The sequence below is a fragment of the Hemiscyllium ocellatum genome, chromosome 6 (assembly GCF_020745735.1).
Source record: "Hemiscyllium ocellatum isolate sHemOce1 chromosome 6, sHemOce1.pat.X.cur, whole genome shotgun sequence".
In the NCBI taxonomy this organism is placed as follows: Eukaryota; Metazoa; Chordata; class Chondrichthyes; order Orectolobiformes; family Hemiscylliidae; genus Hemiscyllium; species Hemiscyllium ocellatum.
In genome coordinates, this window is record NC_083406.1 from 77,256,794 (window position 1) to 77,276,290 (window position 19,497).

The 19,497-nt window shown below is 56.7% G+C and overlaps 2 protein-coding genes across 5 annotated transcripts in view; one reads left to right on the forward strand and one right to left on the reverse strand.

Moving 5' to 3' along the window:
- The window catches only part of msantd4 (Myb/SANT-like DNA-binding domain containing 4 with coiled-coils), a 36,996-nt gene extending 22,059 nt beyond the window's left edge, over positions 1-14,937 (reverse strand). For both annotated transcript variants that reach the window (XM_060826677.1, XM_060826676.1), the window contains exon 1: positions 14,901-14,937. The gene's annotated coding sequence lies outside the window, so the exon portion shown is untranslated. The remainder of the gene's footprint in view (positions 1-14,900) is intronic.
- A 157-nt stretch (positions 14,938-15,094) lies between these two features.
- The window catches only part of aasdhppt (aminoadipate-semialdehyde dehydrogenase-phosphopantetheinyl transferase), an 86,537-nt gene continuing 82,134 nt past the window's right edge, over positions 15,095-19,497 (forward strand). For 2 of the 3 annotated variants that reach the window (XM_060826678.1, XM_060826680.1), the window contains exons 1-2: positions 15,095-15,294; positions 17,467-17,692. In XM_060826678.1, coding sequence (XP_060682661.1) covers positions 15,115-15,294; positions 17,467-17,692 — 406 coding nt within the window. In that variant the 5' untranslated portion in view covers positions 15,095-15,114. The other variant, XM_060826679.1, reaches the window with a different exon arrangement.

The window sequence follows — 19,497 nt, forward strand, 5'->3', positions numbered from 1 at the left end:
TTCAGCAGGGAGTGGGCACAGTGCCCGGAATTCGTCCGGAATGGGCACACTGCCCGGAATTCGTCCATGAAATGGAACGCTGCCCAGGATTCAGCAGGGCGGGGCAGACACTGCCCAGGATTCAGCAGGAAGGGGGCACACTCCCCGGCATTCAGCAGGGAGAGGGCACAGTGCCTGAGATTCATCCGGGAATGGGCATGCTGCCCAGGATTTGGCAGGGAGACGGTACACTGCTGGAGATTCAGCAGGAAGATGGCACACTTCCCGGAAATAAGCAGGGAGAGGTCACATTGCCCGGGATTCAGGAAGAGGGCACACTTCCCGGGATTCAGCAGGAAGAGTGCACACTGCCCGGGATTCAGCAGGGAGTCGGCACACTGCCCGGGATTCAGCAGGGAGAGGGCACATTGCTGGGATTCAGCAGGGAGAGGGCACACTGCCCGGGATTCGGCAGGGAGAGGGCACACTGCCCGGGATTCAGAAGGAAGAGGGCACATTGCTGGGATTCAGCAGGAAGAGGGCAGACTGCTGGGATTCAGCAGGAAGGGGGCACACTACCCAGGATTCAGAAGGAAGAGGGCACACTGCTGGGATTCAGCAGGAAGGGGGCACACTGCCTAGGATTCAGCAGGGAGAGGGCATACTGCCCAGGATTCGGCAGGCAGAAGGAACACCTCCCGGGATTCAGCAGGAAGAGGGCACACTGCTCAGAACTCAGCAGGCAAAGGAACACTGCCCAGGATTCAGCAGGAAGGGGACACACTGCTGGGATTCAACACGAAGAGGGCACACTGCACGGGATTCAGCAGGGAGAGGGCATACTGCCCGGGATTCAGCAGGGTACAGACACTCTGCCCAGGATTCAGCAGGGAGAGGACATATTGCCAGCATTCAGCAGGGAGAGGGCATACTGCCCGGGATATGTCCAGGAATGGGAACACTGCACGGGATTTGGCATGGAGAGGGTTCACTGCCAGAGATTCAGCAGCGAGAGGGTACACTGCCCGGGATTCTGTAGGGAGAGGACACACTGTTTGGGATTTAGCACGAAGAGGGCATGCTGCACGGGATTCAGCAGGAAATTGGCACACTGCCCGGGATTCAGTAGGGAGAGGACACACTGTTTGGGATTCAGCAGGAGGAGGGCACACTGCCTGGGACTCAGCAGGAAGAGGGTACACTGCTGGGGATTCAGCAGGAAGTGGGTACACTGCCTGGGATTCGTCCGGGAACGGGCACACTGCCCGGGATTTGGCAGTGAGAGGGTACACTGCCCGGCATTCAGCTAGAAAAGGGCACACTGCCCAGAGCTCAGCAGCGAGAGGGCACATTGATGGGATTCAGCAAGGGGGCACACTGCCCAGGATTCAGCAGGAAGAGGGTACACGGCCCAGAATTCATCAGGGAGACGGCACACTGCTGGGATTCAGCAGGGAGAGGGCACACTGGATGGGATTTGGCAGGAAGAGGGCACACTGCCCGGGATTCGGCAGGAAGAGGGCACACTGCCCGGGATTCGGCAGGCAGAAGGAAAACTGCCTGGGATTCAGCAGGAAGAGGGCACACTGCCCGGGATTCGGCAGGCAGAAGGAAAACTGCCTGGGATTCAGCAGGAAGGGGGCACACTGCCCAGGATTCGGCAGGCAGAAAGAACACTGCCCGGGATTCAGCAGGGAGAGGGCACACTGCTGGGATTCAGCAGGAAGGGGCCACACTGCCTGGGATTCGGCAGGCAGAAGGAACACTGCCCGGGATTCAGCAGGGAGAGGGCACACTGCCCGGGATTCAGCAGGGAGAGGGCACACTGTCCGGGATTTAGCAGGGAGCGGGCACACTGCCCGGGATTCAGCAGGAAGGGGGCACACTGCCCGGGATTCAGCAGGAAGAGGGTACAATGCCCGGGATTCAGCGGGAAAAGGGCACATTGCTGGAATTTGGCAGGGAGAGGGCACATTGCCTGGGATTTGGCAGGATGAGGGCACACTGCCTGGGATTCAGCAGGAAGAGGGCATATTGCCAGCATTCAGGAGGGAGAGGGCACACTGTCCAGGATACGTCCGGGAATGGGCACACTGCCCGGGATTTGGCAGGGAGAAGGTACACTGCCGGAGATTCAGCAGCAAGAGGGTCCACTGCCTGGGATTCAGTAGGAAGAGGGCACACCGCCCAGGATTCAGAATGAAGAGGGTATATTCGCTGGGATTCAGCAGGGAAAGGGCACATAGCACGGAAATCAGCAGCGAGAAGGCACACTGCCCAGGATTCAGCAGGGAGCGGGCACATTGCTGGAATTCAGCAGGAAGAGGGCACACTGCCCGGGATTCAGACGGAAGGGGGCACATTGCCCGGGATTCAGAATGAAGAGGGTACATTCGCTGGGATACAGAAGGGAGAGGGCACACAGCCCAGAAATCAGCAGGGAGAGGGCACATTGCTGGGATTCAGCAGGGAAGAGGGCACAACGGATGGGATTCGGCCGGAAGAGGGCACACAGCATGGGATTCAGCAGGGAGAGGGCACATTGCCCGAGATTCAACAGGGAGAGGGCACACTGCCCAGGATTCAACAGGGAGAGGGCACATTGCTGGGATTCAGCAGGAAGAGGGAACACTGCCCAGGATTCAGCAGGGAGAGGGCACATTGCTGGGTTTCAGCAGGAAGGGGGCACACTGCCCGGGACTCAGCAGGAAAGGGGGCACACCAGATGGGATTCAGCAGGGAGAGGGTGCATTCGCTGGGATTCAGCAGGGAGAGGGCACACGGCACGGAAATCAGCATGGAGACGACACACTGCCCAGGATTCAGCAGGAAGGGGCACACTGCACGGGACTCAGCAGGAATAAGGCACACTGCCCGGGATTCGCCAGACAGAAGGAACGCTGCCCGGGATTCAGCAGGAAGAGGGTACACTGCCCAGGCTTCAGCAGGGAGAGGGCACACTGCATGGGATTCAGCAGGGAGAGGGCACACCGCCCGGGATTCATTCGGAAATGGGCACATTGCCCGGGATTCAGCAGGAATAGGGCACACTGCCTGGGATTCAGCAGGAAGTGTACACTGCCCAGGATTCAGTGGGGAGCAGGCACATTGCTGGGATTCAGCAGGAAGGGGGCACACTGCCCGGAATTCAGAATGAAGAGGGTACATTCGCTGGGATTCAGCAGGGAGAGAGCACACTGCCCAGAAATCAGCAGGGAAAGGGCACATCGCTGGGATTCAACAGGAAGGGGGCACACTGCCCGGGACTCAGCAGGAAAGGGGGCACACCGGACGGGATTCGGCCGGAAGAGGGCACACTGCATGGAATTCAGCAGGGAGAGGGCACACTGCACGGGATTCGGCAGTGGGAGGGGACAATGCCCAGGATTCGGGAGTGGGAGGGCACACTGCCCAAGATACAGCAGGAAGAGGGCACATTGACCAGGATTCAGGAGTGGAAGGGCACACTGCCTGGGATTCGGCAAGGCGAGACCACACTGCCCAGGATTCGACAGAAAGAGAGCACACTGCCTAGGATTCAGCAGCGAAAGGGCACCCTGCCCAGGATTCAGCAGCGAGAGGGCACATGATGGGATTCAGTAGGAAGGGGCACACTGCCCGGAATTTGCTCAGAAATGGGCACATGCCCTGGATTCAGCAGGAATAGGGCACACTGCCTGCAATTCAGCAAGTATTGGGCATGCTGCCCGGGATTCAGCAAGAAATGGGCACGCTAAGCAGGGAGAGGGCACACTGCCTTGCATTCAGCAGCGAGAGGGCACATTGATGGGATTCAGCAGGAAGGGGGCACACTGCACGAGATTTGCTCAGAAATGGGCACATGCCCGGGATTCAGCAGGGAGTGGGCACACTGCCCGGGATTTAGCAGAAAGGGGGCACAATGCTCAGGATTCAGCAGGGCGTGGGCATATTGCTCAGCATTCAGCAGGGAGAGGGCGCACTGCTCGGGATTCAGCAGGAAGGGGGCACACTGCTCGGTATTCAGCAGGAAGGTGGCATATTGCTCAGCATTCAGCAGGGAGAGGGCGCACTGCCCGGGATTCAGCAGGGAGAGGACACCCTGCCCGGGATTCAGCAGGGAGAGGGCACATTACCCGCAATTCAGCAAGTATTGGGCACGCTGCCCAGGATTCAGCAAGGAATGGGCACGCTGCCTGGGATTTGGCAGGGAGAGAATACATTGCCGGATATTCAGCAGGGAGAGGGCACACTGCCTTGCATTCAGCAGAAAGTGGGCACACTGCCCGGGATTCAGCGGGAGCGGGGGGTGGGGGGGGCAAACTGCCTGGGATACAGCAGGAAGAGGCCACATTCCTTGGGATTCCTAGCAGGGAGAGGGCGCACTGCCCTTGGTTTGGCAGGAATAGGGCACACTACCCAGGATTCGGCAAGCACAAGGGACATTGTCCAGGATTCAGCAGGAAGAGGGCACACTGCCCAGAATTTAGCAGGGAGAGGGCACACTGCCCGGGATACATCAGGATGAGGGCACACTGTCCGGGATTCATCAGGATGAGGGCACACTGCCCGGCATTCAGCAGGAAACAGGCTCACTGTCCAGGATTCAGCAGGAAGGTGGTACACTGCCCGGGATGCAGCAGGAAGGTGGTACACGGCCCGGGGTTCTTCCAGGAATGGGCACTTTGCCCAGGATTTGGCAGAGAGAGGGTACACTGCAAGAGTTTCAGCAGCGAGAGGGTACACTGACTGGGATTAAACAGGGAGCGGGTGCACTGCCCAGCATGCACAGGGAGAGGGCACACTATTCGAGATTCAGCAGGAAGGGGGCACAGTGCCCAGGATACAGCAGGTAGGGGGCACAGTGCCCGGGATACAGCAGGAAGGGGACACACTGCCTGGAATACAGCAGGAAGGGGGCACAGTGCCCGGGATTCTGCAGGAAGGGGACACACTGCCCGGGATACAGAAGGAAGGGGGCACAGTGCTCAAGATACAGCAGGAAGGGGGCACACTGCCCGGGAAACAGCAGGAAGGGGGCACACTGCCCGGGACTCTGCTGGAAGGGGACACAGTGCCCAGGATTCTGCTGGAAGGGGACACAGTGCCCGGGATACAGCAGGAAGGGGGCATAGTGCCCGGGATACAGCAGGAAGGGGACACAGTGCCTGGAATACAGCAGGAAAGGGGCACAGTGCCCGGGATTCTGCAGGAAGGGGACACACTGCCCGGGATACAGAAGGAAGGGGGCACATTGCCCGGGATACAGCAGGAAGGGGGCACAGTGCTCAAGATACAGCAGGAAGGGGGCACACTGCCCGGGAAACAGCAGGAAGGGGGCACACTGCCTGGGATACAGCAGGAAGGGGGCACACTGCCCGGGAAACAGCAGGAAGGGGGCACACTGCCCGGGATACAGCAGGAAGGGGGCACACTGCCCGGGATACAGCAGGAAAGGGGCACAGTGCCCGGGACTCTGCAGGAAGGGGCACACTGCCCAGGATTCTGCTGGAAGGGGACACAGTGCCCAGGATACAGCAGGAAGGGGGCACACTGCTGGGATTCAGGAGGAAGGGGGCACACTGCCTAGGATTCAGCAGGGAGAGGGCACACTGCCCAGGATTCGGCAGGCAGAAGGAACACCTCCCGGGATTCAGCAGGAAGAGGGCACACTGCTCAGGATTCAGCAGGCAAAGGAACACTGCCCAGGATTCAGCAGGAAGGGGACACACTGCTGGGATTCAGCACGAAGAGGGCACACTGCACGGGATTCAGCAGGGAGAGGGCAGACTGCCCGGGATTCAGCAGGGAGAGGGCAGACTGCCCGGGATTCAGCAGGGAGAGGGCAGACTGCCCGGGATTCAGCAGGGTACAGACACTCTGCCCAGGATTCAGCAGGGAGAGGACATATTGCCAGCATTCAGCAGGGAGAGGGCATACTGCCCGGGATATGTCCAGGAATGGGAACACTGCACGGGATTTGGCATGGAGAGGGTTCACTGCCAGAGATTCAGCAGCGAGAGGGTACACTGCCCGGGATTCTGTAGGGAGAGGACACACTGTTTGGGATTTAGCACGAAGAGGGCATGCTGCACGGGATTCAGCAGGAAATTGGCACACTGCCCGGGATTCAGTAGGGAGAGGACACACTGTTTGGGATTCAGCAGGAGGAGGGCACACTGCCTGGGACTCAGCAGGAAGAGGGTACACTGCTGGGGATTCAGCAGGAAGTGGGTACACTGCCTGGGATTCATCCGGGAACGGGCACACTGCCCGGGATTTGGCAGCGAGAGGGTACACTGCCCGGCATTCAGCTAGAAAAGGGCACACTGCCCAGAGCTCAGCAGCGAGAGGGCACATTGATGGGATTCAGCAAGGGGGCACACTGCCCAGGATTCAGCAGGAAGAGGGTACACGGCCCAGAATTCATCAGGGAGACGGCACACTGCTGGGATTCAGCAGGGAGAGGGCACACTGGATGGGATTTGGCAGGAAGAGGGCACACTGCCCAGGATTCGGCAGGAAGAGGGCACACTGCCCGGGATTCAGCAGGCAGAAGGAAAACTGCCTGGGATTCAGCAGGAAGAGGGCACACTGCCCGGGATTCGGCAGGCAGAAGGAAAACTGCCTGGGATTCAGCAGGAAGGGGGCACACTGCCCAGGATTCGGCAGGCAGAAAGAACACTGCCCGGGATTCAGCAGGGAGAGGGCACACTGCCCGGGATTCAGCAGGAAGGGGGCACACTGCCCGGGATTCAGCAGGAAGAGGGTACAATGCCCGGGATTCAGCGGGAAAAGGGCACATTGCTGGAATTTGTCAGGGAGAGGGCACATTGCCTGGGATTTGGCAGGATGAGGGCACACTGCCTGGGATTCAGCAGGAAGAGGGCATATTGCCAGCATTCAGGAGGGAGAGGGCACACTGTCCAGGATACGTCCGGGAATGGGCACACTGCCCGGGATTTGGCAGGGAGAAGGTACACTGCCGGAGATTCAGCAGCAAGAGGGTCCACTGCCTGGGATTCAGCAGGAAGAGGGCACACCGCCCAGGATTCAGAATGAAGAGGGTATATTCGCTGGGATTCAGCAGGGAAAGGGCACATAGCACGGAAATCAGCAGCGAGAAGGCACACTGCCCAGGATTCAGCAGGAAGCGGGCACATTGCTGGAATTCAGCAGGAAGAGGGCACACTGCCCGGGATTCAGACGAAAGGGGGCACATTGCCCGGGATTCAGAATGAAGAGGGTACATTCGCTGGGATACAGAAGGGAGAGGGCACACAGCCCAGAAATCAGCAGGGAGAGGGCACATTGCTGGGATTCAGCAGGGAAGAGGGCACAACGGATGGGATTCGGACGGAAGAGGGCACACAGCATGGGATTCAGCAGGGAGAGGGCACATTGCCCGAGATTCAACAGGGAGAGGGCACACTGCCCAGGATTCAACAGGGAGAGGGCACATTGCTGGGATTCAGCAGGAAGAGGGAACACTGCCCAGGATTCAGCAGGGAGAGGGCACATTGCTGGGTTTCAGCAGGAAGGGGGCACACTGCCCGGGACTCAGCAGGAAAGGGGGCACACCAGATGGGATTCAGCAGGGAGAGGGTGCATTCGCTGGGATTCAGCAGGGAGAGGGCACACGGCACGGAAATCAGCATGGAGACGGCACACTGCCCAGGATTCAGCAGGAAGGGGCACACTGCACGGGACTCAGCAGGAATAAGGCACACTGCCCGGGATTCGCCAGACAGAAGGAACGCTGCCCGGGATTCAGCAGGAAGAGGGTACACTGCCCAGGCTTCAGCAGGGAGAGGGCACACTGCATGGGATTCAGCAGGGAGAGGGCACACCGCCCGGGATTCATTCGGAAATGGGCACATTGCCCGGGATTCAGCAGGAATAGGGCACACTGCCTGGGATTCAGCAGGAAGTGTACACTGCCCAGGATTCAGTGGGGAGCAGGCACATTGCTGGGATTCAGCAGGAAGGGGCACACTGCCCGGAATTCAGAATGAAGAGGGTACATTCGCTGGGATTCAGCAGGGAGAGAGCACACTGCCCAGAAATCAGCAGGGAAAGGGCACATCGCTGGGATTCAACAGGAAGGGGGCACACTGCCCGGGACTCAGCAGGAAAGGGGGCACACCGGACGGGATTCGGCCGGAAGAGGGCACACTGCATGGAATTCAGCAGGGAGAGGGCACACTGCACGGGATTCGGCAGTGGGAGGGGACAATGCCCAGGATTCGGGAGTGGGAGGGCACACTGCCCAAGATACAGCAGGAAGAGGGCACATTGACCAGGATTCAGGAGTGGAAGGGCACACTGCCTGGGATTCGGCAAGGCGAGAACACACTGCCCAGGATTCGACAGAAAGAGAGCACACTGCCTAGCATTCAGCAGCGAAAGGGCACCCTGCCCAGGATTCAGCAGCGAGAGGGCACATGATGGGATTCAGTAGGAAGGGGCACACTGCCCGGAATTTGCTCAGAAATGGGCACATGCCCTGGATTCAGCAGGAATAGGGCACACTGCCTGCAATTCAGCAAGTATTGGGCATGCTGCCCGGGATTCAGCAAGAAATGGGCACGCTAAGCAGGGAGAGGGCACACTGCCTTGCATTCAGCAGCGAGAGGGCACATTGATGGGATTCAGCAGGAAGGGGGCACACTGCACGAGATTTGCTCAGAAATGGGCACATGCCCGGGATTCAGCAGGAATAGGGCACACTGCCCGGGATTCAGCAGGGAGTGGGCACACTGCCCGGGATTTAGCAGAAAGGGGGCACAATGCTCAGGATTCAGCAGGGAGTGGGCATATTGCTCAGCATTCAGCAGGGAGAGGGCGCACTGCTCGGGATTCAGCAGGAAGGGGGCACACTGCTCGGTATTCAGCAGGAAGGTGGCATATTGCTCAGCATTCAGCAGGGAGAGGGCGCACTGCCCGGGATTCAGCAGGGAGAGGACACCCTGCCCGGGATTCAGCAGGGAGAGGGCACATTACCCACAATTCAGCAAGTATTGGGCACGCTGCCCAGGATTCAGCAAGGAATGGGCACGCTGCCTGGGATTTGGCAGGGAGAGAATACATTGCCGGATATTCAGCAGGGAGAGGGCACACTGCCTTGCATTCAGCAGAAAGTGGGCACACTGCCCGGGATTCAGCGTGAGCGGGGGGTGGGGGGGGCAAACTGCCTGGGATACAGCAGGAAGAGGCCACATTCCCTGGGATTCCTAGCAGGGAGAGGGCGCACTGCCCTTGGTTTGGCAGGAATAGGGCACACTACCCAGGATTCGGCAAGCACAAGGGACATTGTCCAGGATTCAGCAGGAAGAGGGCACACTGCCCAGAATTTAGCAGGGAGAGGGCACACTGCCCGGGATACATCAGGATGAGGGCACACTGTCCGGGATTCATCAGGATGAGGGCACACTGCCCGGCATTCAGCAGGAAACAGGCTCACTGTCCAGGATTCAGCAGGAAGGTGGTACACTGCCCGGGATGCAGCAGGAAGGTGGTACACAGCCCGGGATTCTTCCAGGAATGGGCACTTTGCCCAGGATTTGGCAGAGAGAGGGTACACTGCAGGAGTTTCAGCAGCGAGAGGGTACACTGACTGGGATTAAACAGGGAGCGGGTGCACTGCCCGGCATGCACAGGGAGAGGGCACACTATTCGAGATTCAGCAGGAAGGGGGCACAGTGCCCAGGATACAGCAGGTAGGGGGCACAGTGCCCGGGATACAGCAGGAAGGGGACACACTGCCTGGAATACAGCAGGAAGGGGGCACAGTGCCCGGGATTCTGCAGGAAGGGGACACACTGCCCGGGATACAGAAGGAAGGGGGCACAGTGCTCAAGATACAGCAGGAAGGGGTCACACTGCCCGGGAAACAGCAGGAAGGGGGCACACTGCCCGGGAAACAGCAGGAAGGGGGCACACTGCCCGGGAAACAGCAGGAAGGGGACACACTGCCCGGGATACAGCAGGAAAGGGGCACACTGCCCGGGACTCTGCTGGAAGGGGACACAGTGCCCAGGATTCTGCTGGAAGGGGACACAGTGCCCGGGATACAGCAGGAAGGGGGCATAGTGCCCGGGATACAGCAGGAAGGGGACACAGTGCCTGGAATACAGCAGGAAAGGGGCACAGTGCCCGGGATTCTGCAGGAAGGGGACACACTGCCCGGGATACAGAAGGAAGGGGGCACATTGCCCGGGATACAGCAGGAAGGGGGCACAGTGCTCAAGATACAGCAGGAAGGGGGCACACTGCCCGGGAAACAGCAGGAAGGGGGCACACTGCCTGGGATACAGCAGGAAGGGGGCACACTGCCCGGGAAACAGCAGGAAAGGGGCACAGTGCCCGGGACTCTGCAGGAAGGGGACACACTGCCCAGGATTCTGCTGGAAGGGGACACAGTGCCCAGGATACAGCAGGAAGGGGGCACAGTGCCTGGGATACAGCAGGAAGGGGGCACACTGCCCGGGATTCAGCAGGAAGGGGACATACTGCACGGGAAACAGCAGGAAGGGGACATACTGCCCGGGAAACAGCAGGAAGGGGGCACACTGCCCGGGTAGCAGCAGGAAGGGGGCACACTGCCTGGGAGAGAGCAGGATGGGGGCACAGTGCCTGGGATACAGCAGGAAGGGGACACACTGCCCGGAATACAGCAGGAAGGGGGCACAGTGCCCGGGATACAGCAGGAAGGGGGCACACAGCCTGGGATTCTGCAGGAAGGGGGCACACTGCCCGGGATACAGCAGGATGGGGGCACAGTTCCCAGGATTCTGCAAGATGGGGACACACTGCCTGAAATACAGCAGGAAGGGGGCACAGTGCCCAGGATACAGCAGGAAGGGGGCACACTGCCCGGGATACAGCAGGGAGAGGGCACGTTGCCCAGGATACAGCAGGAAGGGGGCACACAGCCTGGGATTCTGCAGGAAGGGGGCACATTGCCCGGGATACAGCAGGGAGAGGGCACAGTGCCCGGGATACAGCAGGAAGGGGGCACACTGCCCGGGATACAGCAGGGAGAGGGCACGTTGCCCAGGATACAGCAGGAAGGGGGCACACAGCCTGGGATTCTGCAGGAAGGGGGCACATTGCCCGGGATACAGCAGGGAGAGGGCACAGTGCCCGGGATACAGCAGGGAGAGGGCACAGTGCCCGGGATACAGCAGGGAGAGGGCACAGTGCCCGGGATACAGCAGGAAGGGGACACAGTGCCCGGGATACAGCAGGTAGGGGACACACTGCCTGGAATACAGCAGGAAAGGGGCACAGTGCCCGGGATTCTGCAGGAAGGGGACACACTGCCCGGGATACAGAAGGAAGGGGGCACATTGCCCGGGATACAGCAGGAAGGGGGCACACTGCCCGGGAAACAGCAGGAAGGGGGCACACTGCCCGGGATACAGCAGGAAGGGGACACACTGCCCGGGATACAGCAGGAAAGGGGCACAGTGCCCGGGATACAGCAGGAAAGGGGCACAGTGCCCGGGATACAGCAGGAAAGGGGCACAGTGCCCGGGACTCTGCAGGAAGGGGACACACTGCCCAGGATTCTGCTGGAAGGGGACACAGTGCCCAGGATACAGCAGGAAGGGGGCACAGAGCCTGGGATACAGCAGGAAGGGGGCACACTGCCCGGGATTCAGCAGGAAGGGGACATACTGCCCGGGAAACAGCAGGAAGGGGACATACTGCCCGAGAAACAGCAGGAAGGGGGCACACTGCCCGGGTAGCAGCAGGAAGGGGGCACACTGCCTGGGATACAGCGCCCGGGAGACAGCAGGAAGGGGGCACAGTGCCCGGGAGAGAGCAGGATGGGGGCACAGTGCCTGGGATACAGCAGGAAGGGGACACACTGCCCGGAATACAGCAGGATGGAGGCACAGTGCCCAGGATACAGCAGGAAGGGGGCACAGTGCCCAGGATACAGCAGGAAGGGGGCACAGTGCCCGAAATACAGCAGGAAGGGGGCACAGTGCCCGGGATACAGCAGGAAGGGGGCACACAGCCTGGGATTCTGCAGGAAGGGGGCACACTGCCCGGGATACAGCAGGATGGGGGCACAGTTCCCAGGATTCTGCAAGATGGGGACACACTGCCCGAAATACAGCAGGAAGGGGGCACAGTGCCCAGGATACAGCAGGAAGGGGGCACACTGCCCAGGATACAGCAGGGAGGGGGCACGTTGCCCAGGATACAGCAGGAAGGGGGCACACAGCCTGGGATTCTGCAGGAAGGGGGCACATTGCCCGTGATACAGCAGGGAGAGGGCACAGTGCCCGGGATACAGCAGGAAGGGGGCACACTGCCCGGGATACAGCAGGGAGAGGGCACGTTGCCCAGGATACAGCAGGAAGGGGGCACACTGCCCGGGATACAGCAGGGAGAGGGCACGTTGCCCAGGATACAGCAGGAAGGGGGCACACACCCTGGGATTCTGCAGGAAGGGGGCACATTGCCCGGGATACAGCAGGGAGAGGGCACAGTGCCCGGGATACAGCAGGAAGGGGGCACACTGCCCGGGATACAGCAGGGAGAGGGCACGTTGCCCAGGATACAGCAGGAAGGGGGCACACAGCCTGGGATTCTGCAGGAAGGGGGCACATTGCCCGGGATTCTGCAGGAAGGGGGCACATTGCCCGGGATACAGCAGGGAGAGGGCACAGTGCCCGGGATACAGCAGGGAGAGGGCACATTGCCCGGGATACAGCAGGAAGGGGGCGCAGTGCCCGGGATACAGCAGGGAGAGGGCACAGTGCCCGGGATACAGCAGGAAGGGGGCACAGTGCCCGGGATACAGCAGTGAGAGGGCACACTGCCCGGGATACAGCAGGGAGAGGGCACAGTGCCCGGGATACAGCAGGGAGAGGGCACAGTGCCCGGGATACAGCAGGAAAGGGGCACAGTGCCCGGGATACAGCAGGAAGGGGGCACAGTGCCCGGGATACAGCAGGGAGAGGGCACAGTGCCCGGGATACAGCAGGGAGAGGGCACAATGCCCGGGATACAGCAGGGAGAGGGCACAGTGCCCGGGATACAGCAGGAAGGGGGCACACTGCCCGGGTAGCAGCAGGAAGGGGGCACACTGCCTGGGATACAGCGCCCGGGAGACAGCAGGAAGGGGGCACAGTGCCCAGGAGAGAGCAGGATGGGGGCACAGTGCCTGGGATACAGCAGGAAGGGGACACACTGCCCGGAATACAGCAGGATGGAGGCACAGTGCCCAGGATACAGCAGGATGGGGGCACAGTTCCCAGGATTCTGCAAGATGGGGACACACTGCCCGAAATACAGCAGGAAGGGGGCACAGTGCCCAGGATACAGCAGGAAGGGGGCACACAGCCTGGGATTCTGCAGGAAGGGGGCACATTGCCCGTGATACAGCAGGGAGAGGGCACAGTGCCCGGGATACAGCAGGAAGGGGGCACACTGCCCGGGATACAGCAGGGAGAGGGCACGTTGCCCAGGATACAGCAGGAAGGGGGCACACTGCCCGGGATACAGCAGGGAGAGGGCACGTTGCCCAGGATACAGCAGGAAGGGGGCACACACCCTGGGATTCTGCAGGAAGGGGGCACATTGCCCGGGATACAGCAGGGAGAGGGCACAGTGCCCGGGATACAGCAGGAAGGGGGCACACTGCCCGGGATACAGCAGGGAGAGGGCACGTTGCCCAGGATACAGCAGGAAGGGGGCACACAGCCTGGGATTCTGCAGGAAGGGGGCACATTGCCCGTGATACAGCAGGGAGAGGGCACAGTGCCCGGGATACAGCAGGAAGGGGGCACACTGCCCGGGATACAGCAGGGAGAGGGCACGTTGCCCGGGATACAGCAGGAAGGGGGCACACTGCCCGGGATACAGCAGGGAGAGGGCACGTTGCCCAGGATACAGCAGGAAGGGGGCACACACCCTGGGATTCTGCAGGAAGGGGGCACATTGCCCGGGATACAGCAGGGAGAGGGCACAGTGCCCGGGATACAGCAGGGAGAGGGCACAGTGCCCGGGATACAGCAGGGAGAGGGCACAGTGCCCAGGATACAGCAGGGAGAGGGCACATTGCCCGGGATACAGCAGGAAGGGGGCACAGTGCCCGGGATACAGCAGGGAGAGGGCACAGTGCCCGGGATACAGCAGGAAGGGGGCACAGTGCCCGGGATACAGCAGGGAGAGGGCACAGTGCCCGGGATACAGCAGGGAGAGGGCACACTGCCCGGGATACAGCAGGAAGGGGGCACAGTGCCTGGGATACAGCAGGGAGAGGGCACACTGCCCGGGATACAGCAGGGAGAGGGCACACTGCCCGGGATACAGCAGGGAGAGGGCACACTGCCCGGGATACAGCAGGGAGAGGGCACAGTGCCCGGGATACAGCAGGAAAGGGGCACAGTGCCCGGGATACAGCAGGAAGGGGGCACAGTGCCCGGGATACAGCAGGAAGGGGGCACAGTGCCCGGGATACAGCAGGGAGAGGGCACAGTGCCCGGGATACAGCAGGAAGGGGGCACAGTGCCCGGGTTACAGCAGGGAGAGGGCACAGTGCCCGGGATACAGCAGGGAGAGGGCACAGTGCCCGGGATACAGCAGGGAGAGGGCACAGTGCCCGGGATACAGCAGGAAGGGGGCACATTGCCCGGGATACAGCAGGGAGAGGGCACACTGCCCGGGATACAGCAGGGAGAGGGCACAGTGCCCGGGATACAGCAGGAAGAGGGCACAGTGCCCGGGATACAGCAGGAAGAGGGCACAGTGCTGGTTACATCATATTGTGAACGAAAGGGAAAATTGTTCTCACCAAGGCCAAAAGACAAAACAAATCGAAACTAATTATATCTACGCAGTAAATCATTGCAAGCTGTAGGTCTAGTTAATGTTAACAAAAGAAGGAGTTCATGCTGAAAGGACAATATCATGAAAGTAACCTGCGGTTGTGGTGGTGGCCTCCACGTTCCCAATACAAAGAACCCAACAACAGAACTGAGCATGCGCACGGCCCATTGTCGCCCACCCATCCCCTCAGCTCATTGGCTGTTAACTGATATCACTCCCCGCCTCCCAGTCCTCCTCCCAATCGGATTGGTTATTCCCGCTTCCGGAGCAGAGGTCATATCCTTGCTCCTCCTGCCGCCGCTGTCAATGAGGCCGTGGAAGGTGGCGTTGAGTAACCGCGGGATGGAGGGGCTCCGCTGGGCTTTCGGCTGTGGCTCCTGGCAGCCGACTCGCTCCGAGTGGTTGCTGGCGGCTCGCTGTGTGCAGGCCGAGGAGAGAGAGCGCATTGGCGCGTTTGTCTTTGCAAGAGACGCCAAGGCCGCCATGGTAACGAGCTGGACGTAGACGTGCGGGCCCTGCCCACCGTGCACCAGAGGAATGAGGGCAGGGAACACGCCTAAGGACATAGTGTGTCTGGCATTTCAGACCAAGAGGACTGACTTGAGGGACAGGGCTGAGAGAGTCTCTGGCGTGAGGAATCTTTGTGCAGTAAGTTGGGGGAGAGCTGGTGATCGAGTTTAGACTTTAGGGTCAGTACCTGGAGGGATGTGCGGCTGCCCATCGGTGACAATCAGGGCTTCAACTCGACGCACAGGTCACGCAAGAAGCCCAGACTCCAGAAAGACCTTCAAAGGAATGACTCGGACATAGGAGGCTAACAACATTCCGACATCTAGATCAGAGTGGTGCTGGAAAAGCACAGCAGGTCAGGCAGCATCCGAGAAACAGGAAAATCAACGTTTCGGGCAAAAGCCCTTCATCAGGAATGAGGCTCGGAGCCTCCAGGGTGCAGGGATAAATGGGAGGGGGGTGGGGGAGAAGGTAGATAAGAGTGCAATAGGTAGATGAAGGTGATAGGTTGGAGGGGATAGGTGGGAAGGAAGATTGGCAGGTAAGACTAATCATGAGGATGGTGCTGAGCAGGCAGGTTGGAACTGGGGTAGTCTGTAGTCCTCACTTTCACCTAACATCCTGACATCAAGCAACTGTCTCAGAATAGCAAAGGACAAGTGCTTCAAGTAGGAGATGGTCCTAGAAAGTCCAGTATAATTTCTAACCCTGTTTTCAAGCCCATGGCCAACTTGCCTGCCCTCCAGTAAGATCTGCCATTAAAATAGTTACATATTGGAAATGATGTACATATGAACATGCAAAGTATGAACTCAGTTCTTTGTGTCATTCTGTAAGATCATTACTTTTTGTTAACCCTGATAACCTTTCAACACTCTGCTTTATCAAGAATCTATCTACCTCTACCTTAAAAATATTCAAAGTTACTGCTTCTGCCACCTTCTGACAAACAGGTTTCCATAGACTCAAGACCTGATTCTACCATCAGAGGAAACTTCCTCTCCACATTCACTCTGTTAAGATCCTTAGGATTTATATTCCAATTAGATCACCCTTATTTCCATAAACTCAAGCAGGTATAAACTTTGCTTGTCTAACCTTCTTGCGAAGATAAACTATGTTTGTATCTGCTTGCGCTTAAAGGAGTAAGAAGTGACTTGCTTGAAACATATTAGAGCCTGAAGGGACTTGATAAGTAGATGTGGAGAAGTTGATTCCTCTTTTGGAAGACTCTTTCAAAGTAAGAGTTGCCTATTTAACATGAATGAGAACTTTTTCTCACAATAGCTAGTGAGTCCTTTCTCAAATGCATGAGTCTTTGAATATTTTTAATGGCAGAGATGAATACATTCTTGATAAGCAAAAGGTAAAAGGTTATCAAGAATGAGCGTGAATTTGGTGTAATCAGATTAGCTATGATCATATTAAGTGGCTGAATAGGACTTAAACACTTAACGGTCAGGACCCAGGGCATGTTGCTGAACAGGGACCTTGGGGTTCAGGTTCATAGTTCCTTGAAAGTGGAGTTGCTGGTAAATGGGATAGTGAAGAAGGGATTTGGTATTCTTTATAGGACAGAGCATTCATTATAGGAGTTGGGGGAGGGGTCATGTGGCTGTACAGATCATTGGTTAGGCAACTTTTGTAATATTGTATGCAATTCTTGTCTCCCTCCTATCAGAAGGATGTTGTGAAACCTGAAAAGGTTCAGAAAAGATTTACAAGGATGTTGCCAGGCTTGGAGGATTTGACCTACAGGGAGAGGCTAAATAGGCTGGGGCTGTTTTCCCTGGTGCCTCGGAGGCTGAGGGGTGACCTCATAGAGGTTTAGAAAACCATGAGGGCATGGATAGGGTAAATAGACAAAGTCTTTTCCCTGGGTTGGGGGGAGTCCAGAACTAGAGGGCATAGGTTTAGGGTAAGAGGGAAAATATTTGAAAGGGACCTAAGGGCAATATTTTCATGCAGAGGGTGAAAATTCTAATTCTAATGTACTGTCCTAATGCATAGAATCCACTAAGTACCCTAAGCCAGCAGTCTCAAGATTTAAAATTAAAAAGCCACAATTTCACGTTAACTATTTGAGCTCTTTTCCCACCAACATCTCCACATCATTAATTTAGTTTATTTTCAATTCTGTCCACAAAGGGTGGCCGTCTACTCATCAGGAAATTAATTGCTGAAAAATTGAAGATTCCATGGAATGAAATTCAGTTGGAAAGGACAACGAAAGGAAAGCCATATCTGGCAAATCCAGTCCTCACCACAATCCCAAATTTTAATTTCAACATTTCTCACCATGGGGATTACGCTGTTCTGGCAGCTGAACCTAATCTGCAGGTTGGTGTCGATATTGTGAAGACTGATTTTCCAGGTAAGGAAGCTTGAAGTTATTATCTAATCTAAAAGTTAGGTTATTCTGGGTGTCATGGTACATTTGTGTGGCAGAACAAAATATTCTTCATACGCTTTGGCCCTGTAATAAAGCATCATATGCAACAAAGGTTCTGGGGACAGCCACTCCTGTTTTGTCACCTTGGTATCTCTTCTCAAACAGGAATCTCCTCCATTCCTCTGTAATTTGTGCTGTACTCTTCACCATATTTGAGTTCCTGTATTGGATAGATTTGATTTCTGATCAATACACAATATGGAAGAATAAATTCTAGTTTTTCATTCACATACACTCATACCTCATTATCCATTGATTTCCTGTCCATGTACTCATGATGTCAAAGGAGAAAGTGAGGACTGCAGATGCTAGAGATCAGAGCTGAAAATGTGTTGCTGGAAAAGCACCGCAGGTCAGGCAGCATCCAAAGAGCAGGAGAATCGATGTTTCGGGCATAAGCTCTGAAGAAGGGCTTATGCCCGAAACGTCGATTCTCCTGCTCTTTGGATGCTGCCTGACCTGCTGCACTTTTCCAGCAACACATTTTCAGCGCTACTCATGAGGTCAGCCTCAGACCCCATCTTAAATTTTTTTCAAAGCTTAGAGCTGCACCAAAAAGATTTGAATGGCTTTCAAAAGATGTATTCCTCTGTGCACATATCCCAAGCCATCTGTGGGTGTCCCATTGTCTTGTCCAGGTCCATGCGTGCTCAGTCTCAGAAACACTGTGCAGTCTTTATAATTCACTTAATAATGCAGAAAAGGAAACCAACAAGTGTCTGCCAAATACCTGAAAAATCAAAAAGACAAAACAAAAATTGCTAACATTAGTGCAAAAAGTAGAAACCTGAGTTGAACAGTGGCTTAATTGGAACAGTGGTCAGAAAGCTGTAGGGGGTGAACAAGTCAACCATTCATTCAATCACATCTAAAGTGTGGCCTTTAGTGATCAGAGAATGCCGATATCATACAGCGTAAGAGACAAAGCTGTGATGAAATGGAAGGAACATTAAGCTTGTGGATAGAAGACATGGATCCGAAAAACGTTTTTGACTTTGCATCAATTCAAACTCAGTGTGTGAAACTGCACAACGTGTTCAACGTGAACATGGGCAGTGTGGGGCATCCACTAGCAAAGGAGCCAGCAGTGTATGGCTTGAGAACGAGAAGAAATGTTTCTTGTTGCATAATGTGAGCTTATGATGAGATATAACATCATAGGGCTTCGATGGGATATCCAGAGCAGTTACAAAAACTTAAAAAAAAGGGTGCAGACACAAACATATACTAACACAAACAAATGTACACTGAAGAGGAGAAAAGGGCTTCGTAATTCAAGGTTGTCTGACCGCCATGATATGTAGCCACACTGCTGGCTGTATGGTGAAGCCCATGCTCCTTTACTATTTCATCAATTCTCATGCTTTACATGGAAAAGGATACATGCATTTTACAAATCAAATGGATGGTGTGCTGGCTGTGCTTTTGGATTGGTTCCATAAAACTTCATAAAGGAGGTTCATAAATATCTACAAGAGAAGGGAATGGAGTTCAAAGTGACGCTGATTTTGGGTAATGTTCCAGGCATGGTTATTGGGTCACACATTCTCATTCTGCCCTTGATGAATGAAAATGTTGGAAAAATTATAACATTGTTGCCTGCTTGAAAGTAAAGGAATCTCACGATGGACTGACACCAGCCATGGTTAATGCTTACTTGTACAAGATATGGCCTGAGGTTATGGGCGACTTCATGGGATTTCTACCCATATCAATAGAAATCTCCC